Here is a 27,460-nt window from a genome sequence, read left to right as displayed (position 1 = left end):
GACAGGAATCGGTGGACAGGCACCAGAGTCCCTGGAATTTGTTGGTGGTTAAGGGGTTACCAGACGTGAGCAGCTTTTTAGGCTCAGCCCTAGTCAGTGAGCTCAGCCAAACTCTTACAAAGGCTCCTCTGCCATCAAACCCACCCCTTTAGGCTGTCTGGGAATCAGGACAGGGCTATTCGAGGATAACAATCTCATTAGCATTCCTCTGCTCAGCCCTTTACTTCCTTCATCCTAAATTTTAGTAAGGGACAACTAACCCTACAGGATTTTCTGGGGAGCGATTCTCCCTCGAATAATGTGTTTATACTGATTTTATTGGTCACCAGCTTGTTCCCAGGGCCTGTCACACATTTACTGCAAAAATACCCCTGCAAGGATCATCATTAAAAAGATCAGTACTATGCTCTTCCTACTCTTACTTTCACAACAACTTCCAACTCTACAAATCCAGCAGGATGTGATTTTTCTCATCTCTTAACAGAGGCTTTTCTTTCTCCTCGTTTCCACAGCACAGAGCACCCTCCAGGGTTACTCCTGCTGGAATTCACATATGGAAGCTGGCAGGTAAATTGCAGAGCCCAACACTTCCTTACTCCTTCACAGTGCAGATACAGTTATTTCAAATAATAAGCAGCCCGTAGCACCAATATGTGTGTCTGGCATCTGTCCTCAAGATCAAGTTCTTCTGAAACCTTTTCCTCAGGAATTAGGGTAAGGGATGTTTTCTCTCTGACCTCTGTGTGGAGACAGAAGACACTTTGCAGAAGCAGAGTGGGTTTGACTTATTTTTCTGATGTATAAAAGCATCCTGGTGCAAAGGTACAAGTGAGATTTACACAGAGGTGACCAGGGCTTTGAAGTACCTGCTTTAGGTACTAAGAGTTGCTGCTACCAGAGCCAGGGATTCCTGGGCTCTGAAGTTGGACTGTGCCACAACCACTTTACACCTGGGAGTGCTTTACGTTTAGACACTAAACACGATGTACCACCCTCCTGCAGTGAAACAGGGCAGGCTGAAGACAAGGTGCAGAGCTGTTTAAGATGAGGGTATTAGCTAAGAAAAGGCTACTATAAAAATTAAATTTAGTATTTTGATGTACTCATTTCAACTGCACATTCTAAGGGAACTTAAAATACTTAGGGGAGATGGAGACCTTCAAAATAGTTAACTGCTACCCTCAGAGAGAAGGAAGTGACTGCTCTGCAGCCAAGGCCTGGCCTGGCTGAGGGACTCAGCAGCCTCTGGTGACAGATGAGTGACAAATGCCACCATAAGTGGGGCTCCAAGCCTGTCCTTGTGACTTAGAACTTGTGCTTTCTTTCAGCTGCAGTGTAGCTGTAAGGTTATGTCACTGCCTGACATTTAATCCATTTCATACAAACCCAAACAAAATCTTGCATACTAATGAGTGTCGTGTACAGAGCAGTAACTTATCTCTGCACAAGAGCAAGAACGAGTCACTGCATGGCAAGATTTTATAATCTGGATATGCTATTTAAATAAAATCTGTACCAGTAGCTGCTTGTTAGCACTTCACCACTCCACAAAGGCCCCAGAGAAACTGCTGCCATTGCAGCAGGAGAAGGCTGGAGTTTTATTAAGGGATTGCACCCTCTTTGTTAGGGGGATGCAACAGAAAGTCACAGCTGGGAACACAAGTTATCAAGGCTTGACTTCCACACAACACACAACTTGTGCCTGCTTAACTACAGTACAACTTCATCCAGACTCAGCCTCCTGCATCCAAAACCCTTTCAAGCCCCAAATCCTCACTAGGGAGGCTCAGGCTGGAAGAACTGGCCCCAGCCAGTTTTATCCATGTGAACGGGGATGTGATGTGGCTTGAATTTCAGCTGTGATGAAAACACCTCAAAACTCCAGAAATAAAACTGTCAGCAGAATATACTTACCAGGGTTTTAACAAGTGATATTTTAATTTGTTGGGGAAGGCAAGAGGGTTTGGGGAAGAGAAAGAAACGTTATGCAGGAAGCTGCTGAATCACAGGTGTTAAAACATGCACATTTTCAAGAGCTGGAGTTTCAGTGTGGTGACATGACACAGATCAAGAGTTTAGCAGACACTGGTTAACATGCCAAACATCTATAACAAACCACTGTGGCCTAGCTTGGTTTATTGGGAATCACTTTAGTAACCTGAAGTCACAAATAAGCAGTAAATAACAAAAACTACAGATAAACACAGGTTACACATGCAAATTCCTGTTCACATCTCACATGTGCAGGTACATTAAGAGCACAGTTCTAAAGAGTCTTGACAAAACCAGATTTTAACAGAAAACAGTGTTAAAATGCGGGTATGAAAAATTCCACATGGAGAATATAAAGATACCTTTGTCCACTTTGGGACTCCAATGCTGCTTTTGAGAAACCAGAGATGTACAACAGCAACGAGATTCAAGTAAAAGCAGGAAGAGCTCAAGGAAATAATACTGGTTGGAGAGAATGGGCATTTACTTCTCACTAAAAATACACAGAATAGCTGAATAGGAAAGTCTAGCAAGAGCTTAGGAAAAAAAGTCACAAAGTTGTAAAGCTGGCTAATCACTAATTTTCCCTATTTGCTATAGATAACAGCAGTGACATTAAAAGAAATTGCAATTCAACATTTAAAAATGCAACTTACATTTAAAGACTTTTCCAAAGTGAAATGCAATGACAGCCTTACTCTCAAAATTAAATAGCTGCTAGGCTCAGACCAAAATATGGAATGTTCTAGATAAAATAAAAATACAGTGTTACTTTTCATTTTTTATTCAGAATGGAGTTGAAAGACAATTTCTGAAGCTTGAAAGTAGTAAATCTCATTTGAACAAGGTTTTCTTCTCATAGATGAGCTTTCCACGAGAGTGCAGGATTTTTTTTTCTGTAATAGCTTGAAGTGTCAAAACAAAAACTTGTTGCCATTCTCACATTAAGAACAAATTGTTGTCATTAACTTAACTGCATATGCTTTTTCCTACAACATTTAACACATGAACAGACCTATAATGCCTACTGTATCTCACTAAAACAAAAAAGAATACAGTATTTCATCTACTACTTGTACTGCTTTAAAAAAGATTAACATTAAAAACAAAGCCACATTTTCCTTACATCCTTCCTTCTTTTTAAGCTTCTTTCTTTTGCCTGTAGTCTTCTGCCATTTTATCCAGAATTTTCTGTTAAAAGAAATTATATTTGGGATATATTTAGAGAGTTTTTCACAGTCACAACATTAAGAATAGAAACATAAATCCAATTTACAAGTTTAACATCTGTGAACATCAATTGCAAAGGTCACAGCTAACAAGGCTGGCACTTCTCCCAACCCTGAAGTGGAGTTTGAGCTCCTCTTGGCAAGCCAAGGGAATTCCTTTCCATTTTGTCATGGACTTGTGACAGCGATTGTGCCACTTACCTGGGTGGAATCTGCCACCTACAAAGGCAGGGACAAAACACCTCCCCTCCCTGGAGAAGGCTTGTTTTGGAAGTTTGAGGAACTTGTTACCACTCTGACCACATTTGGTAGCAACATCAATTCACCTATTTATTTTTTCCTGCTCTCCAAGGGAAGGAGACTCCCAGCTCCAGAAGTGCCACTGTGAGACAGAAGCTGCATTTCCCCCTTCCCTCCCCAGTTCCAAACCCCACCAATGTCATACAGTCACTCACAACTTGCTAGTCATGTGTGCCATGGAAAAAGCAGAGCAACTCATGTTTCATTTAAGCAATAAAGTTAATAAATTGGCATTATCCCCCCTCCCCTTTTTATATCAAGGCTTTAATGTCCCATAACCTGGTACCTCAATGGAAAAAAAAAAAAAAAAGAAAAAACACTATGGTGATGGATGAGGTGGGATTTCTTTCTACAAGACCCTGCATGGGAACTGATTACCTGATCTACTTCTTGATAATGTTGTTTGCTTTTTTGTGCCATCTGCCTTCCTGGGCCCTGTATTTATTTAGGGTTTCCTGTTATTGCAAGGAGAAGGCAAATGTTTGGAGTCTGAGGTGCCACCTCTTCCTTTTCTGTGGAGTCCCTGGGGTTTGCTCTCAGCTCAGGGATGAACTGCTATAAATCCACTTCTGATATAAATCCATCAACACTGCATGACTACCAGAATTTGGTTCAGCACTGTGCCCTTTCCTAGAGGTGATATTTAAAGCAGCTCACAGTAAGAGGATACAGCAGCAGCATTATCACTCATGCCATGCAATCATGTGATACCTCATCCAGTTCGAAAATTGAAAAACTGCTCACAAAATCAGAAGTTGCAAATGTTTGGGGGTTTTAAACACACAAAAACTTCATCTTAAGCTTTGTTGATTGGTTAAAAACCATCTTGAAGGGACAACTGGAAGGGATCTGAGCCATCTGTATTTAGTCTGCAATGCTACTTCTAAGCCTGGTCTTTACTCCAACTGGAATTCCCTCTTTAATCCAAATTTACAGGGAAAAAATGCTGAAGCCCAACTCTAAGCTGTGTATTCTGCATATTATTTTCACAAGATGAAGTTCTGAGAGGTCTACCTGGAGTTAAAAGATAGAGAATAAGCCAATTTCCCCTGCCTGAAAGGTATTTTTTCTCCTCAGTCCAGTCTCGTTGAATTCTATTCCCCAGAAAGAATCACGCCAGTTAAAATGAACAAGTTTTTGCCTTACCTTCAACTTTTGATAATGAGGAAGGCTGCTGCAATGGGTCTTTTTTGCAACATCTTCATTTGTGTAGAACAGGGAACACAATTTGCAATAAAACCCTGTTTTGGGTACCACATAATTCACACCTAGAGGAGTAAACACCACAAAATAAACTAAGAGATCTACTCTACATCATTTCTTTTAATGTCATATGTCATTTCAGCTAAATCTTAAAACCATAATTCACTTTACATTAAAAAGCTGCTTTATCTTTTAAAAGTCCTTGTTTTAGTTTAGTCAAGCCAGGGCCTAGTAATAACTAAATATGTGCAGGCTTTTTTGTATTTTTTTTTTAATTTAAAAGCAACCTTTCAGATTAAGAGTCCATTTTATTGGTTCCTTCAAAAGAACTCACAATGTTCTGTGATCAGTTTTGGAGTATTTAGTATGACTCTAAACTGTTACCACTGTTGTGCTTTGAGCTAGTAATGGAATTTGTGTTGCTAAAATACGCCTCTTTCAACTTAATTTCTGCCTAAGGAAAGTGTTATGGAGAACTGTATGAAAATAAGGGGAAAAAAAGAAAGAAAATACTCAGGTTAGGGGAGGACTGAAGAACAGGGAAGAAGGGGAGACCCTAAAATGAAAGGTTATGGGGCAATGTGTTGCCAAAAATAAAAGTCAGATGAAATGAGAAATGCTACTGCAATGCACAGAGAGTACTGGAAAAGAAATGGAAGCAGCCTTACCAACAGGAACGTTTGGCTGGTACGGCCCAATCCTAAATTCATCTGGAACTAGAGGTTTCTCTTGGACGTTCTTGGTTTCCTGCTCATCCTGGGGGTCTGTGTTTTCCTGGGCGTTTTTCTCAGCATCCTGTGCTGTTGTGGCATCTGCAGCTTCAACAGGTTCAGTCTTCATGGTGACTTCGGTTTTCGTTCCGTTCTCTAACATCTCGTTCTCCTGCTCTGGCTCCTCGATCTTGTCCACCTTGATCTCTGCCAAACTGTCCTCGTTCTTGCCTCCTGCCTTCCCTGCCAGGCCTGACTTGCGGAGTTTCTGGTGATCGGAGTCCTCCTCGTCCCCCACCTCGTCCAGGGTCACAAAGCCCTCCATGCTCCGTGGGAAGCCGCCCACGTAGCGCTGTGGGGAAAATGGGGGCCTTAGGTCAGCTTATGCTTCAGTGCTCCCCTCAAACTCTCTCAAAGAAGAGAAATATTTTCTCCAAATTCCCTGGAAAAATGCTCAAGCTCTTCCTTCAAGACCTGCCTCCCTCATTCAAACTGTTACTCAAACAAGCTCTTTGTGTACCCACTGCCCCAGAAACAAGGATCCACTTCAGAATCATTATTTTTTTTGGCACCGTAAGGGGCCACTGTTTCATCACATCGACATGTGATTTCAGCTTAAGAACAGAGCAAAAAGATACTGAAATTCTCAGGTTGAAATTCCTTTTAACGTGAATATTTTAAGTGAAAGTCATTTTGGAATGCACAAGTTTTGTTTCTATTTGAGACAGTCACACAAGATCCTCAAATTCATGCCTGAATAGAAGGTAAAACCTTACCAGAACTATTCTGTGCCCACCAATGGTATGAAGGTTCATTTAAAAAAAATTAATTAAAAGCTCTTTTTCAACCAGCTTAGAGTGTCCACAATAAAAAAAACAATCAAACAAAAGGAAACAAAATCGAACCCAAACCCCACAAACCACCCAAAACTGTGGAGGCCTCTTAAAATTCAGGTTCCTTAAGAGTGACTGTCTAAAATTCTGAATTTTTGGAGACATTCCTCTGATATGAAGACATCATTATTACACATGCTGAACAGCAATCGTGAGGAGGACTAAATCAGCATTAACTTTGTGAATGTAGGTTTACAAGGAAGCAAGTTTGGGTTTGAGGCAGTTTATCACAGTGGGCACCAACATACTAAGAAACAAGGAACACTAATGCCATTTGCACTGCCAGCATTACTCCTGGCACCATGTAATTAATTAGCTTCCTGACAAAAAGATCCCTCAAAACTCAAATCCATGCACACTTCATTCATTAATAAGGCCTTGCTTTCTTGCCAAACAACATTCCAAGTCCATAGTTACTAAAACTTTGCACACTCCTCCACAGAAGGGAGTATGATTAAAAAGCAGCTTGTAGGACATAAAAGCCATGAGAGTGTGGGATCATCTGGTGAGAAAAAGGGGAATCACAGCAAGCAGCCTGTGACTACGACACCTTGAAAGCAAGTATTTATTTTCCCCAGTGGGAAAGGGGCCCTGGCTCACCACAGATGGCCTGGCCCACCTCTTGGGCTCAGTACACACAGCCCTGCCCAAGCCTAGATTAGCCTCAAGCCCCCAGTACATTATTTTGTGCTCTGTGCTCAAGGGTAACTACAACCAGTGCCTTGAGAAACTGCTCAGGAGAAAACAGTTCCTGGCTGCTCAGTGTTAATCGAAAAACAGAGTGAAGAGAAAGACAAGCAAACCCCCAGGAGGTGACAGGTAGAGCCTGACAAGTGAAAGGTTTCTGTCAAAACAGACCGAGGGATTCAGAACTGATTCAGTGACAAGCTGCATGTGGTGGGATCTTCCACCTTCTTCACAGGAGCTCTAACACCCGTTTCTCCTCAGACAGGTGTTAAAGACCCACAGGAAGTGCTCTGCACTACAACATACATGGTGTGCTGCCTAAGTTAGACAGGGCTTCCCCCACTCAGTACCTCACTGTATGATTTACCTTTTTAAGCTTTTTCTTGGCTGCTGGAGTGGCCACAACGTTCCCCCCCTCAGTTTTTACTGTGACATCATCAGGGGTGTCCTTTTTTTCTTCAGTAGCCACATCAGCTAAATTGGCAACATCTGCATCCTCTCCTGCTGAGCTGCCACTTTCTAACAGTGCTGCTGCCTCCTCCTCATCCACCAGCAGCTCATCTTCGGATTCCAGGAGTAAACTGGGCTCGTCTTGCTCTGCCTGTTCCCCACTTTTGGCACCTGAGGGCTCAGCAGGATCCTCTTGTTTCTCCTCTTTCACTTTTTCTTCTGTAGTGCCACTTTCAGGTTTCTGAGCAGCTTCTGTTTTAGACTTCTTATCACTGGGAGAATCTTTGCTGTCTGGAGAATACGTTCTCTTTCTGTAAAGAACAAAGAACACTTGTTGCTTGTAAACTTGGAGAGAGCCCAGAAATTACTCAAAAAAAAAATATATTGTGTTTCAGTTCAGGAAATGGAAAGCTGGGGGAAACCTGGAAGGACACCATTCTTCAAGCATACAAAAGGTTGCTGCAAGGAGAAATTATCCTTACAAGACAGGACAACTGTTCGTGGGTTTAAATTGCAGGAAGGCAAGGCTAATTAGGGACTGGAAAGGATTTCCTGAGGAGCCTGAGAGGCTGTGAAATCTCCATCCTTAGAGGAAGAAGGTAGGCAGCATATTAGACACAGCTCATCTCCGGGCACAACAAAAACCAACTTGATCTCAAAGCTCACCCGACTCTTTTGTGCCATTTCCGTGCTCTGAATAAGGTATTTACATATTTCTTTTAAACAACATTATGCTTTAACAATAGGAAATTACCTGGTTTTATCCTTTTTCAGCAGCTCAACTCCTTTGTTGGGAATCTAAAATAAAGTTAAAGAACTCTGTGAGTGACAGCAGAGTAAGATTTACAGGAGTGTTGCAGCATGAATCCAGAAGCACAATGCAGCCAAGTGCTCCCAGTTACATTAACCCACAGGGACTCTTGTACCACACCCACCTACCAAGCCATTAGTAAACTAATTTCAGACAGGACCTGACCAACCTAGACATACCCTGCCTTTACTCACAGTAATTATCAGTTATTCAATACCAAAGAAATAGGATATCCTGCTCCAGAATATTCACATACAATTCCTCTTTTTAGGAACTGATACAACGTGGTGCAGGCACTGGCACAGATCAGTCCTACTCTGTTTTCTCCCTATCATGAGTGGAAAACCTTTAGCAACCCCCCACCACTAATTTATGAGTTACTGAACAGGGAATGTCACTTGCAGGCAGTAACACAGAAATCTATTCAGGGCATTGCTGAAGTATTTGAATTTGCCATTGAGTGTTCATTTTGCTGCATGAGCATGTGCAACAGTAAGATTTCTTCATATTCCACAGCAGAAACCTGATGTTTTCAGAGTCCAAATTTCTCCTGCTTTTCTACCCGGTGTTCCACTCTGATGGAGAAAGTTTTATACCTGCAGGAGCATTATCCTGGTGTTATGCACAAAACCCCTCAGGAACCTGTCCCTCCCTTGTATGAACTGCACATGCAGAGATGCAGTTCTGATGTATCATAAGTTTTCACAAAGCTTATTAATTTTCAGAGGAGGGGGAGAAAAAAACCCCTCCAAATTACAGTATGTTCTAAATGGAGCCATTTTAATTAAAATCGACACAATTTACTCTAAAATCTGGATTCTAGAAGTTGTTTGGGTTTTGTTTCATCTGAGAGAAAAATCCTTTAACTTTATTCTAGGCCTCTTAACACAACTCTCGTGCCAAGTAATTGCATTAAGGAGCCAGAAAATATTAAAGCAAACCCCTTCATTTTACAAGCAACAGTGAATTCTCCTAAGTGATGGCTGTCCTCTACTTCACACCTTCAACTGCAATTAAAAAACTAAGAACACTTCCTACCCTTAACACCAGCTTCTTGTATTTCTCAGATAAATCCACTTTCACACATCTGCCTTGGAACCAAAGTGCTTTGTTGGCACAATGCTCCACCATGGCCAAAGCATCTTCTCTGGTCTCCATCTCAATGAAAGCCTGAAAAGATTAAAACACATTAAAAAGGACTGCAAAACACACAACACATTTGCAGGCAAAGCTACTGAACTTAAAACACAGCATTTCCGAACACTGAAACAACAGTAAAAGGTTCAATTACATCTGTCCTCTCCAAATACTTTAAAATTTATCCAAGTGCTCTATAACTCCAGCTTTTCAATTCAGTACCACCTGTGCCATAGACAGTTCTGAAATTAAACAGGCTTTTAAATAATCTGCCAAAAATATCACCATAAAGTAAAATATGATTTAAATAAAAAAAAGCATCTGGACAGTGAAATTCTTATTTAATGCTTATGTACTTGGGAATTCCAGGGGAGAGGAGAAACTACCCTGGTATTTTATTTTTGGTTTTTGAGAGAAGCCTGAATCAAAAAGGCAGCAGTTGCTGGTCTGTAAGCCCAGCTTTTGGAGGAGTTCCTCCTCGGAACAAACCTATGGAACACTAAGGTTGCTGAACAAGATTTAAACAACTCCATGAGCTGGAGTATCCTTGGCAGAAAGCTGAAACCTGTTTCTGCAGCCAGCTTAGACAGCAAGGGTTTTCATTCTGCCAGTGAAATAAGGTCAGGGAGTTCTTCCTAGGGGTCACAGAAAAGATTCTAGTAATTTTTCACTTCACAAGTGTGGCATTAAGGGATTCAGGCACTCATCTCTTTGAAAAGGCAGTGGAATTTCCTATTTAACTCAAGGAAGCAACAAACTGGGACAGTAAAGCTTAAAAAAATTAGAACTAGTTTCAGCTCCTATGTATTTACAGAAATCACATCCATGCACATCCAAAACATTTTACTACACACATGCAATATGCTGCCTTCAAACCTTTCTTTTTCAAGCCAGAGAGCCACAGCAGGACTGCTTTTGTTTAGTTTTAAAGAATGAAAACTAAAGGGTAAATGAAAGAAACATGGAATAGTGGAATATTGTTGTTTCATAGGTAATGGTCTTTCAGCCCTAAGAAAACAGTCCCAAGGCTCCAAGAAATCTGCATAACCCAATAATTAAGCCTCAATGCTAAAATATCTTTTTCCCAGCTGAGGCCTGTTCCTGTTTTTAAAGCAGCTCATGTTATAGGACATTTCACAGGAAGCTCCAGAGCAAAATCCCACCTACACAGAGCCCCCAGATCATTTCCACCACCCTGCTGGAGCACAAAGTCTGCACACAAACCAATTCACGGCACAGCACTTCCTCACAGGTGAAAACCTCAAGTTTCAAATGCTCACACGTGTTCCCAGGTGAGTTACCTGGCTTTTCATCCTCATGAGGATGTAGTTCTTGATCTTCCCGTAGGGCTCAGCCAGTTTGAGCACGGCGTTGTCAGAGTACCCCGAGTGTGGCAGGTTGCTCAGGTGAATCACACGGCCGAGCTCTGGTTTGGGGGGCTCAGTCTTTTGGTCAGGTTTACCCTCAGGTTTCTGGAATTGAAAGGCAATGATGGTTTTTTGAAGACATACTACATAAAATATACATGGATGACTGTCCCTTGCTTAAGCTGATCCAGCTCAGAAGTACAGAAATTAGGAATAACTTATATGCAGCCACCTCGCAACACTGACTGCCCCAGATTAAAATAAGGCAATGCTAAAAAAAGCAGGAACGTTTTACCTTTATTCTCTTGTATTTCTGTGACAAGTGGACTCTGACTGGTTTACCAAACACCAGGGCAGGTGTTGTTGAATAGTATTCAACTGCAGCCTGGGCGTCTTCGGTGGTCGACATTTCGATAAATGCCTGAAATAACACAAAATGAATGAAGCACTGCTCCTTCAGGACTCAGGGCTTTTGTTTCACATATCAAGCTCTTCACTGCTTTCTTGTCAGAACAGCTGCATCAAAAATGGGAACTGCTTTTTGATTACAACATGCACTGACCTGCAGAACTTGGCATGAATTTCACATACTTTATTTAGGTGCACAAACAGAACTATTTGGTTTGTTTACATTCCACCTAGATTTAGATGCAGAACATTAAATTGCTTCCTGCTTTTTCTCTTTTATGATACTGGTTTTTTCCACACTTCAAAATACGACACACTGTATAATACAAATTGAGACCAAGTTTTCAGATTATACTGAAACAAGAACAGCATGTGGTATTGTTGAGAAAGCTATGAACAACCAGCAAGAAGGATTTTTTAATATTTAAGTGAAAATGCAGTAGGTACAGCATTTCTAGAAACATACTGCTCCTTTCCTACAAGACCTTGTGGTGAGGTATCATCTCACTTGGTAGCTGAGCAAGTGTTTTACAAAACCCAAGCTGAGTTACAGCCACCAACCAGCCCCCCCAGCAGTGACACAGGGCCCCAGCTTACCTCATTGATTTTGTTTAGAATCAGGTGATTTGTAATTATCCCAAAGGGTTCCACGAGCTGGAGCAGCTGATATCTCAAGTTCTTTCCCCTCTGGAAATCCATGATGTGCACAACTCTGCTTGTTTCCTGTTGAAGACAAAGCATGTGATCACAGTATGAAAAGATCCAAGTGTACCAGTAAACTTAAAGAGCCTGTCAAGGCTCTGTTTGATTTGTATTTTTTTTTTAATTTTTAAATCTTCAGTAGTAACCAAAACAATATGCACATAGAAAAGGCTCAGAACTTCCCACAGCTTCATTAGAAAATGTTTAAGAAGGTTCTGTACAGTTTTGGACTAAACATTTTGTAGAGTCCTTGGCACAACAAACCCCTAATCTTAGGCCAAAGGTTCAATATTTCCACATAAATGCTAAAATCTCACTTTTAAAGACAATCATTCAATTAAAAAAATAATCTTAAGAAAGCAAACAAAAATTATATAACAAAATATACGAGTACAAAATATATGGGTACAAAATTAATGACTTTTTAATACTAACCACTCTGCCCTTCTGCATGTGCCTCGGTCCTTGCATATTGCCATTGCCAGCTCCTTTAACAAATTAAAAGAATGAACAAGCTCAGTTCAACCTGCAAGACTGGGATTAACATGTCTCATCACGAGTTCTTAAGGGTATAAATCACTTGTAATATCAAACCACAATGACATCAAGTTTTAAAAACTAGAGATTTCATTACAGCTGTGCAGAAACAGCAGAGAACAAGTAAAGCTCGTTGGAAAAGAAATCTCTCCTATTTTAGAATAGGATTTGCCACAGCAAAACATCTCTGTACACAAAGGATGTGAAGTCTCTATATCTAAGACACCCTTTTTACAAGTAAGGGTTTAATTTCTAAAACATCACCAATTCTATCACAATGCCCATTTTACTAGGAAACACCTGAAAAAAGCCTTTTTGATCATTTTGCTCATAGTCAAGTTGGAAATGTTTTAAAAATTAATGGTATTATTTTAATGAAATTAAGTATGAATGCATTTATCATCTAAAAAATCCTATGAAGTGTCTCAAATACTTCTACTCTGCCTGAACAACCAGGTACATTAATTAGTTTTGCTCTTTTAGTCATTCAAAGTATTTAAAAGGAAGTAGCAACATCAGGCAAGAACCTGATTCTTAGCCTCCCTTCCTGAGAGGAAGAGGCATCATCCATCTTCCCATTTCTCAGTTGCTATTCACATTTATTTCTCAAATTCACTTGAAATTAGGGGGAAAAGCCACTCAGGGCATTGAATTTCGCAAGTTTCATCCAAAGAATTCCAGCAACACGTGGCTATTCCCAAGATAAGATACAAAAACCTCCTAGGGAGGAAAAATCCAAGTCCCAAACATGTTAGAAATCACCAGCCTTAGAACAAATGAGTTATTAACAGAGTACCAGGCTTTGGCCAGGGAAGGACTAAAGTATTTCAGTTCTACTGCTCAGAAAAGTGTTTTCTTTGGTTGTTCTCAAACACTGATAACAAAACAAGAAGGAAAAAAAAAAAAACTAGCAAGAAGTTAAGCCTCGTAAAAGTAGGTGCTTATCAAGGTTACCTCTGGGCCCAACAGGGGGTCCTCCAAGGTGGAATGGAGGTGGGGGTGGTCCCAGAATTCCTGGGGCAGGGTTTGTGGATTGCTGCAACATAAAGGGATCACCCCTGCAAAGAGAGGAAAACACACTGGAATTTTAAACCAAAAAACTGTGTGGCTTTTGTTCTCAAAACCCCCTAATTTCTGCAGAGCTTCAATGCAGACAACTTTAGCTACTTTTACTGCTGCTCTTCAGCTAAAAACCAAAGGAGGAATCCTTTTGGTGTGTTGTTTCACACAAATTGTTAAGAACATCCTCTGCTTCAAATAAAAAAATTATAAATACTTCAAAATTAATTACTACTTACATTCCATGTCCTGAATCACTGTCAGGATTCCATTCAGGGTATCTTAAAAGAAACAAAATTAAAAGAAAATATAAGAAAAACAATCTCCTCTACCTATGTAACACCTGTCCCAGAAGCTGTGATACCTGAAGATGTAACACAGCTGAAGCACAGGGCAACACTGGGCCCACTGCAAGAGCCAGGAACAGCACTGACACAAGTGCTGTTCTTCAGGACAAACTCCCTACACTGGTTGCAGAGTGTCTGCCAAGTTTTATTTCAAATTGCACTGTTTGTATCACAGCAACAAAAAAAAAAAAAATTTAGAAGTTGGTCCCAGTGACTACAGTTACAACAGATTCTCAACCACTGCTAAAATGTTACATATGTTTCTGCAAGATTTCAAGGTTGTGAACCTCGATCCCTTTCTGTGCATAGGATGCTCTCAAGTTGGTTTTATTCCCTCTAAGGCACAGGTTGGGACCTGCTTTGGGCAACATAATTGACCATTACTTAGAATCCAGAGAATCTCCTGAGCTGGAAGGCACCACAAGGACCATGGAGTTCAACTCCTGGCCGTGCACAGGAACCCAACAATCCCCCCGTGTCCCTGAGCCTTGCCCAAAGGCTCCCTGAGCCCTGGCAGGGTGTGTGCAGTGCCCAGGCTGACCCCAGTGCCCCGTTACTGCAGGTGGGTTCATACATTTCGAGCAGCAGCTGACAGCGGCGGCTGTGAGTCGCTCCATTGATGTGGTGGTTCCACTCCTGCAGCAAAGTAAAGAATTCACAATTAACAGCCACGTATGGCAAGTCATTCTAACAAGCTTCTCCTCTAAGCTGAAGTGCTGCAGACACACAGACAATGAAATCTTTTTGTAGTGCTTTGAAGGGCCACTGACACTGGACCTGCCTCTTCCCTCCTAAGCTGGGGAGCAGGTGTGTGATGGGAACTGCGCTGGCTCCTCCTCAGAGTGCAGAGCTCCCTGCAACTGCTGCACCACGGGCACGACTGCCCTGGCAGCCTCTGCAGCTGAAGGCTGACTGTTTGTCTTGAGTCATTTCAGAATTTCCTCCCCTCTCTCTGCTTCGTTCCTCAGACTTTTACAGATTAACTCGACACTCAAATTTTTAGAACCACTAAGAGGCCAAGAAATTGCAAGGAATTCAGAAAGGAAAGACTAAAAGAAATGAAAGTGCATAGCTAGGACAAACTACAAGTATACAGGTGAAATATAAAAATATGTGACCTTTTGAGGGGAATAAAGGATGTCTAAATGGTAAAAAGGAAGAATAGTGGAATTAAACCAAATCATCCAGGTAAAACTCCTCCTGGTTCTGGCTTTAGCATTAGAAAGGAATGAGGGATTTCTGCTTTTTCTGTAGACTGTTTTCCAGTTCTGCAGCTTCCTGTTCTCTTAGACCAACAGGCTTATTTTGGAAATTCTGATTACTACTTCCTTCTCCAGTTTACCACAGTGGTTATACTGTTAGCACATACTGGACTTCACAGGCTAATCACAACTGAAACACTGGAACTGCTTTACGTGGCTCTTCTGTTTCTGCTCAGCACCCACAGGGGATTTTTTCCTAATCCCTCATTTTTCCTGATTTTTGGGTTCTGCCACACTACAACCATTCTTCTGGATACAGTGAGACACTCCCCAGGCTTACTGTAGTGTTTCCATGTTACATGCCCACCCTGCACTTTCCACAAAGGAAAAAAACCTGGATTTAAAGTCTCCCATAAAGTGTTGCAATATCACTCCAGGATAACATGGAGCAAGATGAAACCTTCATCCATTTTATCAAGATGGAAAACGAGAGCATCGTTTTTTCCTGTTAACTGCACAAGATGCTCTGCAGCTATAAATAATTAGGCTGGCAATTAGGATAAAAAAAATCCCACCAAAACCCCAGATCTATGAAACATTCAATACAAAGATTCTTTACTTCAACACTTGCTAAAAAGTGTTAGCACTATAAAAAACCCAGTCCTTTGGACACCAAAACCCCTCTAAATTTGGGTACAGAGTCAGTAAAACCTCAATGGCTGATTCTACCAGACATAACATGCTTTGGATCTGTTTTAACACATAATTTAAAATTATTCTAAACCGACATAGAAACTGTCTGCAACTCAGAGGCAAAGTCTGGAAGATCTAATTCTCATTATACTTCAAATGCTTTTAAACTGGCAAAAAAGGGAGCTCTGACATATAACTTTGGATTTTTCTCCTCCTCCAAGGAATATGATGGCTCATCTATATTAACTTTTTATTGAACAATTCTTAATCTGGATTCCCTTTACTGCCTGCACCCAGTCAGAAATGTCCCTTCTCCAAGGTTTTGGGGCACCAGGTATTTATATTTACACTCGTTAACACGAATGCCCCATGTTAAGGCAGAGAAAATCTGAACTGAGTTTCTTCAAACCTAGATTACCCTTTGGCTCAGTTGATACCAGTGAGAGGACACACTGTTCCTCAGGAAATTAGGCCAAACTCGAGCACCTAATTTTAGCCAGCCATCTATTAGGGCCACAGCCAGGTTTTCCCTCCGAGATGTACCACGGGTTCAAGTGTTTAACCTCCAAACTCATCTCTTCATGTTCCATCAGCCTTTGTCTGGCAGGGAAAACAATCCCTCCACATCCAACACCTCGTTCCTTGATAAAGGGATCAGGATTGACAAAATGCCTGAAGTATTTGGGGCACAACTGACTTCACAGACAGAAAACAAACTGGGTCTTAAAATATGTACACAGCAAATTAAAGAAGTAATTAAGAACATCATTAAAATAAAAAATTGGACTAGTCTGCCAGTTTAAGTTATAGTGAGGGTGTTTAACCCCCTGTTCAGGTTTAAAATACACACTGCTTTATCAAACAGCCTTAAAAATCTACAATATTTTATTTGGAAGTGGGGAAAATGAGATTTTGATACTGCAGTCATAAGTTTACATTGTCCCAGCTAAGAAAAGCATTCCCTTTCTGCTTTCCAGAAATTTCAGTTTAGATCGGGTTCCTTTAAAAGTCAAGTTTGACTTGATTTGATTTCATGGGAGATACAAAATAAGGAATTCTGTAACAGTTAGGTATGCAAAGCAGAGGAAAGAAGGAGAGAAAGAGAAAAATTCTTGTGGTGACATGATTTCTGAAATTAGAAACAAAGCTTAAACTTGGGTCATAAGAAACAGATGATCCAATCTCAAATAGTTTATGGTGTACTAGCAGTTTAAGTCAAAGTATATTCCTACAAAAAAAAAAAAACAAAAACAAAAAAAAAGGTTTTACATGTTACAGAAGAGGTCAGCCACAAGTTATGCTGTTAAAAGAATTTGGTATTTCTCATACCTGGAGAGCTATTCCAGTGTGGATCCTTTCAACAGATCTGCACTCCAAAGCACACTAAGAACCACAAGCCTTTAAAACAAAGAGCTAAAAAGACCCCTACTTACAGGATTACTGGTTGCCATCGTCAAGGGCCTCAGAAGTTTATGTTTTCAATCTAACCCAATGAAGTCCTTTTACAGAACTGAGCATGGCAGCTAAACTGTTAACACTTTAACCTTGTGTGAAAATAAACAGCAAATACAGGAGACAAGAAACCCAGATTACTGTGATTATTTTATATAAAAAGTAATTAAAGCAACACAAGTTCATAAACTGTCAGATCAGCTGGAGCCATACAGCGTGTGCTCTAAAACTGGTTTGATCCTTTCCTTGCAGGGACAGAATAATTCTCGTGTTTCAAAAAGATCAGATGTACAGAAGCAGCACTTTTTTGAGAGGTAACTGTAAAGAAATGGTTAGTAACAGCAATTCCACATTGTATCAATTTTACAGTAATAGCATGTATTATGTTTTCAATTGAAGGCCTTCAAGCTAATTAGCCACTAATTGTGACAAGAGGGGCACTGTATTAGCCAATTAGCCAATTAAATTGCCTAGTACACCGAAAACCAGCAAGATGAGTAACACTGGAAAAGCTGAAAGTGAGAAGGCTCTGAAAATAACGTCTGAACATAAACAGGCCATTTTGAGTAACCTGCTCCCTTTGCAGAGTTGGACTAGCCATGGATAACTAAGAGGGAAGTCTCAGCATCACCGAATACACCCGAAGATCCACTCCACTTGTGAGCCGAGTAAAGAACACTACTAGGAACACAGAGCAGGATACTGCAACAGCAGATTGATTGCTCGGAGAGTCTACAGGGATAGATGCAACATGTGACAATAAAAAGTGAGTCTGAAGTGTTCTAAGAAAGTTGTGAAAAAAGGAGAAAAATGACGACAAATTTCAGCCATAGTATGAGATAGAGTGTTAAAGTGAAATTAAAAAGGCAAGAATGAGCTAATCTAAAACGTGGCTTTTACTTTTGCAAATAAGTTCCAGGGCTCTACATTAACTCTTTCCCTTTGGACAGGGAAAAAGCAGAACTGTGCAAGAATGCATCTTAACTACATATAAATCAGCAATCAAGACAGATGTGGAGGAGAGCTGAAACTAGCTTCCAGAATGGCACAGTAGATACACTGCAAAAAAACCCCAAACCAACAAAAAAATAACAGAACCCACCCCAAAACTGCTTGAATGCCAGATGTTTGTGGTTAAGAGAACATGTAGATGTAAAATATAAATAAGATATCCCAGTAGATGATAGCTGTTTGACTTGAAGTTAAGCAATCTGGGCAAACAAAATACATTAATGTAAAGCCCTGGTTTACAATGTTTGTTAACAATTACCTTGCAAATAAACCAAGTGCCTTTTTCACTCTCAAACCAACTTTCAGATCATTTCAAAAGCAACCAGGCTATAGAAATCATTAAAGAAATAAGTAAAAACAGAACAGAAACTACAACGTAAAGGAAAATAGAAGTATCTGGTGCGTAACTCACCTTATTAGAATGAACTGGCATATCACATATAGAGCACAGATGGGGATAACCCTTCGGTAAGAATCCATGGAAGTCTTCAATATTGCTATTTGGAGGAGCACCTCTCTTTTTCTCAAAGAGAGATCTCTCGGGACCAGGACCACGACCCATTCTGTCATACTCACTGTCAAATTTATGATAGTTATGCGAAGTCTCACCATAAAAAGATTCATCCCTACACCTTTCTCCATCTCTCAATCTGTCATCTTCATAATCCATTCTGTCATAATAACCAGATTCTTGAGAACGACTTCCATGGTCATAGTCAACCACTGGGTTGAGACTAGGACCACGATCATCAAAGCTATCTCTTCTAAAATGCCTTTTTTCTTCCCAATCATCCCTAGGTACTCTGTACGGTGGTTCCCGTGTGGATGATCTGCCATCTCTACCATAACCTTCTTCAGCTCTCCTCCTTTTAAGTTGTAGAAGGATCTGAGGCAAGTTTTCAGGAGTGATCTTGTCCTCGGGATAGCGACTCAGTTCATCTAAGTCTCTAGCAGACAGACCAAAGCTGGCCAAAATGTTAGTGGCCTGGTCTGCATCTCCACGGTGCTGAGAAGACAAAGGGAGCGGACCTCTACTTCCAATGTTAAATATAGACTGCAAATTATGGGAAGAGGTACTACCAGAAGACAGTGCACTATGAGATCCTTGTTGGTTCAATGAAGAACTCATTCCAAGATTCATTAAGCTAGCAAGGCGTGCAGTACCCTGGTTCATCCTTCCAAGAGATGCTGGCATATTTAAAGACTGGGTAGCAGCAGCAAGAAGGCCTATTCCTGCAGAGAGGTCACGCCCATGACCTTGTGAATCCCTACTCAGAGATGACTGCTGGAATGACTTGGACATTGTAGAACTAGAGCGTGTCTACTTTATGGATCAAAAAAAATTCCTTTTTTTTAATATAGTTTTTTATAGTTTTTTTTTTAAGATGGCTGCAAAGAGAGCTCACACTAGAAAGCTAGGCAAACTTCACTTCAAAAACGGTAACGCCAAGAAAGAGGATCAATAATGACTGCAGATCTTCTTCAAGCTGAGAAACACCAGACAATTCTGTAGAAAAACAAGCAGTTTTAGTCATAAATCCCTTTAAACAGATGCAGTTTTAAACTTATGCATCATGTTGATCTAAAAAACATTAGAGATCTCAATCTTACAAGGCTTTTATCACATAACAGATTCAAGAGGTACCCAGAGCCTACATATATTATTGCAGATAAAAATACAGCAGTGTTTCCTATACATACTCCTTCCACAAAAAGCTACTTTCATACTGAAGACAAGTGAATTTCAGAAGTGGCTGATGTCTAAAAGCATCTGTAAGTTTACTGACATGTAAGCCTTGATCTCTGGTTAATGGTTTTGTTCATACCCTACATTACTGTACTGTGTCTGTGAGAAGACCACAAAAAACTTAAGCCCATAGAATCCAAGATGACTTTGGCATATAACACATATTTGAAAATGAAATCTGTACCACCACAGAACAGGACGAAAGGAAGTTAAAAGTAACTGAAGTATGGGCAAAAAGTTTCTGCTCTAAGATCTGTAAACAAGACCAAACATAATATTCAATCTTTATGCAGTAAAATTCCAATTACCGATGTGAAGACAGATGTGAACAAGAAAAACAAGTTTTACATTTTGCAGGAAGTAAACAAGACCTCTTGTTCCAATTGCAGTTACACTGCTAACAGCATTTCAGAAGTGATTTTTACTCTGTTGTATTGCAGCTGTGACATCAGCTGTTCTCTCAGACTCAAGCAAAACAAGGTCAGGCTTAGTGCTGGGATGGGAGACCCAAGGAAAACCCTGCTCCTGAAGGAAAAGACCCCAGGTGAGTCAGGAGATGGCACATCACCCCAGACAGCTCTGCCTTGTACCAGCACTGCCTGGCTCAGGCCTGACACCATGACCACATGTGGGAGTTAAAGATCCTACAACACTGCTCACAAGAGAGGGATCTGCCTCATGTCCCACTAAAATACTAACCTGATATTCAAATATTTGGTTCCACTGCATTTACTTGAGGTTTTAACTAAATGCTATTAATATCCACAGTATATTCTTTGCTGCAATGGATATAGTTCATAAAGTGTTTTGGTTTTTAGTGCAGAGCAGAAATAAACCATAACACTTCTCCCCCATCCTCGGGACAGACACACAAAGTTTAAAGCAATTCAACACAAGTGAGAACATTCCACCAGGAATTCCTTGTTCTTGGGTCCCCGACGCTGGAAAGCCCTTCCCAGTCTCCGCAGAGCAGTTCTGCTTCTCCAGCACTGCCACTCAGGAGCACATCAAACACATGAGCACTTGGAAAAGAAACAGGCACACACTGCACAGCTGCAAATGAAACCAGCTCCCAAGAGAACAGGGGGAATGGAAAGGATAAAATGAAAGCAAGGACTTTCCCTTGAAGAGACCAGTTCTGCAGAGGGCAATGGCTCTTGTACTGGAAACAGAAGGAAAAAGGTCAAGGTTAGGAGCAGCTCTCCATCCCCACTGCCTGTTCCAACAGGGCATCAAGTTGAAAAGCACCTGGGTTTTCTTTCTTGGTAGCAGTAATTTTACATAAAATTATGCATTTATGTAAAAAAATAATGGATTCTATGAAAAATACATAAAACACACAAACCTCACACAGCTCCATCTTTGCAAAGGAACTCCTTTATACGGTATCCTGCATGCTCTGTTGTCAGTACATCTAAAATCATATTTCACCTACGTTTTTAAGATCCACATATGCTGGAGTCAAAATAACCTTAACTGTGTGACATTTGGTTAAGAAAAAGAGCTTGAGAAAATTGGGCATGGCAATAAGTTTAAAAGAGTGTGAGGCAGAAGACAGAAAAGCACTGCAGAAAGCTTCAGAGAACAGTAATACAAGAACACGGGGGAGCAGATGAGGCAAGTCCTAAGGGAGATGTCCCAGACAAGGGGGCCCTACTGAGGACATCTGAACAGAACCCATTTAGGAACTACATGGTAAAAATCAAGACTTTTGAGTTCAAAAATGAGAGAAATACTAATATTCACCCGGGTACTATGCTTTATCTTACATTCATTCAGGAATCTTCAAAGTACTTTATTACAATTTTTAAAATTAATCCCTACTCCTTATATTTTTACACAAATTTCCTCCTAGTTCATTCACACCCTTATAGAAAAGTCTGAAGCTGAACTTACTGGGTTCTTCATAAAATCAAGTGCTCCAGAGGGCTTTGCAAGCTTGAGCCTGCAGCGATTCAGCAGACACTCCTGTGGCAGGAGAGGCTCAGCGTGCCCTGCTCTTAGTGCAAGCACCCCACTAGTCAAGTTTCTACTAAATCAGGAAAGTTCTCCACTCTTCCAAAACACCCTTTCTCTTTGAACAGATGCTCCCTAATCCTCTTGTCACAGCTTTCCATTGGCAGTTCATTGTCTGCTGCTCTGGAGATTAGCAGGGAACAAACCCCCCGGCATCCCCGCCTGGCAGGGACCCCGCTGACACACCACTGATCCCACACCCAGCGGGCTTTACAGAACCACACCGTGCTCCCGCTGCAAACACCCAGGGAAGGAGGAAGGGAAAAACGAAAATAGGAAAGATGGGTGAAAAACCAAGACAAAGACACAAAGAAGGACAATCTTATGGAGAAGCATGAAGTGGGACAGTAAGACAAGTGTATGATGAGGACAGGACACAGGCTGGCAGTTGGTGCTAGTCAGGAAACTGCCCTACACCTAATTGGGCATTTGAGCGGGGTACTTCAAAAAACAAGTGATTTAGCCTCAAAACCCCACTATTTATCATCTTGCAATGGCTGCTGTACTCCACTCTAACCATCCCCATTCTTTAAGATCAGATGATAACAAAACAAGGTGGGGGGAAGAGCCCTACAATCACACCAAAGGACGTTTAACTTCCACATGGTCAGGTTTAACGGGATTCTAAGGCAGCACTTCCTGTGCTGATCACTCCGGAAAGATTCCGGGGCAGTATCTGATAGAGACAGGTTCCCATGGAGCAGGGCCAGCCTTGGAGCGAGGGTGCCATCAACTGAGTCACAGCAACAAGACAGGTAGGACTGAACAAAGCTGCCTCCGGAGCCAGACCCGAGTTAGTTGAAAGGGTTATGCTAATTGTTCTCCGTGTAACTCCAGCTATACTGGGAACAGACTTTCATATACAGGTTTTTTTAAGATCTGTGGACAGAAATCGGCCATGTTAAGATTTGAAAATATATAATATAAAGCAATCGTGAAATAAGTTGAAAGGCAAAACGTCATTGGATTTCCAGACAAATGTGGACAATGAAAACAATTTATACCTACAAGTTGCAAAAGAGTTTTCTGTAAAAGCAGACAACAAAAATAAGAAATTTGAATCCTACAGAATACACTGCTACCAAAAAAAGGCCCAAATGAGGCTGATTTTCAAACACTATAGAAGGTTTTCCTTTTAGTGCAAAACTGATCATAAACTCTTTTCAATAAAGCTTACGGAACTCTTGCTCCAATATTAATTTTGTCGTAAGAACAGTTTAATTCAGTGAATTCTTGGAACACACTGATCACGCTGAACACGATAAACTTAGCTTGTCACCTTTTATGGAACACCAGTCCCGGGCTCCCTATTCCTTCTGCCACTCTCAGGGGGTTTTAACCTATGCATAGTTGTTATAGTTTAATGTTAATCTTGTTCTTACAACTCATCTTTTACCCATTCCTCTTCCACTATTTATAAGAAAAAGGTCTCAAAACTGTTTTCACTTTCTACTCAGTTTCACTTCAAAACACATTGAATTTAATCAAATAAACTCGATTATGGTAAAAATATGAAATAATCTACAAGCTGAAAAGCACACTCTGGGTTTGTAAGAACTCAACACTTTGGCAGGTCGTAGACCCTTGGGAAAAAAGTTTTAAAGAAGTTCTACATCCACAGTATTTGCTCTTTGGATAAAAACCTACAGGTTTTCCTTCTCCTTCCTTGGGCATTGTACTTGGTGCAGCGATCCTTTCTGCCATGGAAGAATTCCTGTTTCTTGGCAAAACTGGCTGCAGCACATCATGGCAAAAAGGGTTATTGATGGAAGAGATCTGGAATTTGGACAGGCAGCTCCCCAGGCTGCTCCAAGAATTAATGGCAGTAAAAACAAGAACTTCAAGGAAATTAGAAGCAGATGTTATCTAGTTGCTGAATGACCAAGTACAATGGATTTCAAATCTACAGGATTACACAGAAAAGGCCACTGTCTTTCCAAAGGCAAAGGAGGAATTGCGCAGCAACCTCAGAGAAAACGCAGGTTCTCACCCATTTCAGGTCCCAGTATTCAGGGTGGTTATTTAATATCGCTGTTTCACATGCAAGAAAACAACTCATCTTGTTCAACCATCTTCAAGGGTCATGCCCTCAAAAACTTCAGGGGCACCTGGCACACAGGATACACTCGCTTTTTTTGGGCACAGATTAGACAGTCTGTTTCAGGCACAACAACTGGAAGAGTTTCAATTCTTAGGATTATGTTTAGCTTCATCCCAGTGACTTCCTTGATCAGAGAACATAATAATCTGAGATCTGAAGTGACTGGAACGGAGGATTGCTACAGAACAGAGGAAAGGCATATTTATAAATGGGAATTAAAATGACTACTTTAGCAATTAAGAATTTTAAAAGAACTTAGTTTTCAACATCTGAATGCAGAAAGGAACACTAAGAGAGGCCAGTTTCCTATTTCTGCTTGTTATATAATTTAATATATTCAAGCATCCCTCTTTTGTAAGAAGTGCATGAAAAAAGCGCATTTATTCCTTTACAGAAACAGAAGTGAAAAAAAAAAAGAGTCCAAGGAATAGTACAGAAAGAACAGAGAAGGCAAAACTGGTGTATTTTTAGAGAGGGAAAGTAGTAACACCCAGAAACAAACAGATAACTGCTGTCACGTGTGCTGGTCACCTCTGTGGCTTCCAGCCATTCCTCCCTACTGCTTCCAAGCCCACTGTGTGTCACCTTCAGAGCCCCAGCTCCACAGCAAGAGGTGCACACAGGTTCCTGCACCTGCAGAGAGCTCTGTGGAGCCAACAACAGAAGGGCTCTGCCAGAGCCCGGCTCTGTGTGGAATGCTGAGGGAAGCTCTGACAGCACAACTGGGTGTCCCTGCCCCTGGACACCCAGGAGACACTCGCTCTCCATTCCCATCAGCTCTGGGGACCAACAGCCCCACGGGCACCAAAACTGACCCCAACACAGAACACACCACAGTTTTTTCACAGAAACAGGTCATACAGAAAGTGATCCAGAGACAGACCGAACCAGAGTACCCACTGTAACAGAGAACCAATTCTACTCCTCTTCTTTTTTTTTTTCTTTTTCAAAAAACCAAACAGAACAGTTTTGTTTCTGATCTGGTAAGTGATTAAAAAGCCTTCTGACTAACCAGTCTGCCTCCAGGCATTTGCAAGGCTGGGATAAAATCCCGTTCTTTCCCAGATGAAATCCTGCATGAGGCTGCAAGATGTATTTTAGCTGCAGACAAGAATCAAGGGACTGTTTGACTGGTTTAGTGCTCAAATTAAAACTTCTTGTTTAAGTTATGACTGCACAATATGGTACTTAACCACTCACAAACTAAATTAGTTCAGAAATATTGTGAGGTATTTGCTTTTGTTTTCAAGACTTGTTGACTCAGAGCACTGATGAAGAAAGGAAGCAACACTGAGGGCACAAAAATACACTCATTAATTAACAAACTGAACAGAAAGAATTTCTTTGCAGCTTTGCAACAGCTTCTCCCCCAGATTTGCTGAGCTACTCAGAAGCCTGTCTATAGATTACAAAACACCTTTGCATTCACCAAAACTTTCAGCAGAGTCATATGCAAATCCCAGGCAAGGGCAGCACAGAGCATTTCTTTATTTCTCATCAAATTAATGAGCACTTTATTTAACTGCAATCCTGAATAAACCACGTGGCAACAGTATTACAGTTGCATGGAACTTCAGCTTGGAGCCTCAAAGGCTGACTCTTCTTTCCTCCTTAACTGTTTTTTTGTTTTTTATCTTTAAGAACATGGATATTCGCATTTTGAGGATGCATTTAGGAATTTCTGTGGGATTCTCTTCCCATCATTTAGTTCTGGGATGTGTGTAACAGCTTTTGCACAGTGCAGAAGGGCAGACACTGGGTTACCCTACACAAACACATATCCAAGGTTCGAGTGTCATTTCATTCTGCCATGTAATTCAGTAATGAATCATTTGGTGGGATTTCAGATGGAATTCAAGACAGAAGTTCATTAATTTCCTGGTAATACATTAGAAATGTTAATATGTTCCACTACATTTCAAAAAAATACATAAAAATCTTAAATATATAAACATATGTCAAAATATAGGAAGATTAAGTCACTGGATCAATAGATTCTTTATAAAGAAGTATGGGGAAAAATTACCTTTTCTTCTTCTCAGAAAAACTCCACAGATTGCTTTAAGAAACTTATGTTTTCAACCAGAGCTGCTTCCTACTTATCTGACTCTAGGAAGTCAGGACCATCTACAGCTCAAAAAACCTGAGGAATTTAAGGCTCACTAAAAAGAATAAAGACTATTAAATTGTTTAAACCAGTACCAGATACTTTTTTCCCAAAGGTCTGCGTCCTGGACAGAAAAAAAGCCACACATTTAGAATCCGAAGGACGGTTCAGCTTTCTTTCAACAGCATAAATGCCTCATTTATCATTTAACAAACCAGTTCTTCAGGCTCCCAGAAAGTTCTTTTCAACTTCTACTTATTTTCAGCATAGATGAACTTTGTATCTCGTTACTCTGACTCTGGAAACAGAGTATGCACATTAAAAAAAACCGAACAGGAAGAAAAAAACAACCCCGCAGCTCGATTTGTTACCAGGGTTTGAATTATATGAAAGTGAAACCGAGTAGAAAGAGGGGTCAAACGGATGCCGCACTGTCAGGATTCCCGATTCATTAATTTTTAAGGCCAGATTAAGATGAAAACGCGCAGGTTTTGACCCTAACGGAGCGGTACGGGGAGAGGGAGGGGCCGCGGCTGGAGGCGGCTCGGGGCGAGCTCCGCGGGGCCAAAGTGCGGGTGCGGGCGGGGAGGGGGCGCGGGGGCTCCGGGGCTTTGTTCGGGCCGGGCCGCTCCGCCCGCAGTGCCGGCGGGGGGCGCGCGGGGGCGCCGCGGGGCCGCGCGCCGGCCGGGCCTGCGCGTGACCGGCTCCGCCAGCGCGGGCCCGCGCGCCCCCCCGGCCCCGCGCGCTCCCGCCTCGCGCTCCCGCCTCGCACCCCCAAAACCACCCCTTCGTCCCCCCCGCGGCGGGGCCGCCGCCGAGCCCCGAAGGGGGTTCCCCGCATGGCGGCGGGCGCGGCGCCGCTCCGCTCCTACCTGCGGGCCCGCGGCAACGCAGCGCGGCGGCGGGGGAGGGACGAACGGACGGACAGACGGACGGCGGGGCTGAGGGAGGGAGGGAAGGGACTGAGGCGGCTGCGCGAGCCCCGCGCGCGCCTCGCCGCGTTCACGAGAGCGCGCCCGCCCCGCTGCCCGCTGCTCGCTCACGTGCCCGGCGGCGGCCGCCCCGCTGCGTCCGGTAGCGCCGCTGTGCCCCCGGTGCCGTGCCCGCGCCGCTCCCGCCGCCTGCCGGGGCCGCCCCGCCCGCCCTTAAGGGGTGTGGGAGTGGGGGGGGCGCCGCCACCGCCGCGGGTCTCGCGAGAGGTGGGGGTAGGGGGGGCCCGCTCACCCTGCTCTCGCGAGAGCGCGGCCGCGCCGCGCGCCGCCAGCCCGCCGCCCGCGCGCCGCTCATTGTCCGCGCTCC

At 42.0% G+C, this 27,460-nt stretch overlaps 1 protein-coding gene across 5 annotated transcripts; it reads right to left on the bottom strand.

Moving 5' to 3' along the window:
• Positions 1–2,106: 2,106 nt before the first annotated feature.
• Positions 2,107–27,460, bottom strand: MATR3 (matrin 3). Of its 5 annotated transcripts, none has more exons than XM_017830407.1 (15): positions 27,205–27,221; positions 18,603–19,697; positions 14,407–14,468; positions 13,725–13,766; positions 13,381–13,484; positions 12,325–12,377; positions 11,785–11,910; positions 11,075–11,200; positions 10,714–10,884; positions 9,314–9,445; positions 8,219–8,262; positions 7,382–7,775; positions 5,393–5,786; positions 4,668–4,789; positions 2,107–3,183 (listed from the first exon to the last, which is right to left on the bottom strand). In XM_017830407.1, the coding sequence occupies exons 2-15, from the start codon at positions 19,491–19,493 to the stop codon at positions 3,133–3,135; spliced, it is 2,712 nt and encodes a 903-aa protein (XP_017685896.1). In that variant the 5' UTR covers positions 19,494–19,697; positions 27,205–27,221; the 3' UTR covers positions 2,107–3,132. The 5 variants fall into 5 exon arrangements, with proteins under 5 accessions (XP_017685896.1, XP_017685894.1, XP_017685898.1 ...); XM_017830405.1 differs by lacking the exon at positions 27,205–27,221 and adding an exon at positions 27,034–27,141; XM_017830406.1 differs by lacking the exon at positions 27,205–27,221 and adding an exon at positions 27,386–27,460 and having other exon boundaries at positions 2,120–3,183.

The sequence above is a fragment of the Lepidothrix coronata genome, unplaced genomic scaffold (assembly GCF_001604755.1).
Source record: "Lepidothrix coronata isolate B3197 unplaced genomic scaffold, Lepidothrix_coronata-1.0 Scaffold178, whole genome shotgun sequence".
Lineage (NCBI taxonomy): Eukaryota > Metazoa > Chordata > Aves > Passeriformes > Pipridae > Lepidothrix > Lepidothrix coronata.
This window is presented reverse-complemented; position numbering and strand designations above follow the sequence as displayed.

What these genes read in the sequence shown, in the direction of transcription:
- MATR3 (XM_017830406.1), bottom strand. Translation starts at nt 19,493, where the DNA reads ATGTCCAAGTCATTCCAGCAGTCATCTCTGAGTAGGGATTCACAAGGT. An exon ending in TGTCAGCTGCTGCTCGAAAT is followed by an intron (nt 13,767 to 14,406) that starts GTATGAACCCAC and finishes GTTTCTTTTAAG; the next exon opens with ATACCCTGAATGGAATCCTG. An exon ending in CCAGCCAAACGTTCCTGTTG is followed by an intron (nt 4,790 to 5,392) that starts GTAAGGCTGCTT and finishes TTACTCCTCTAG; the next exon opens with GTGTGAATTATGTGGTACCC.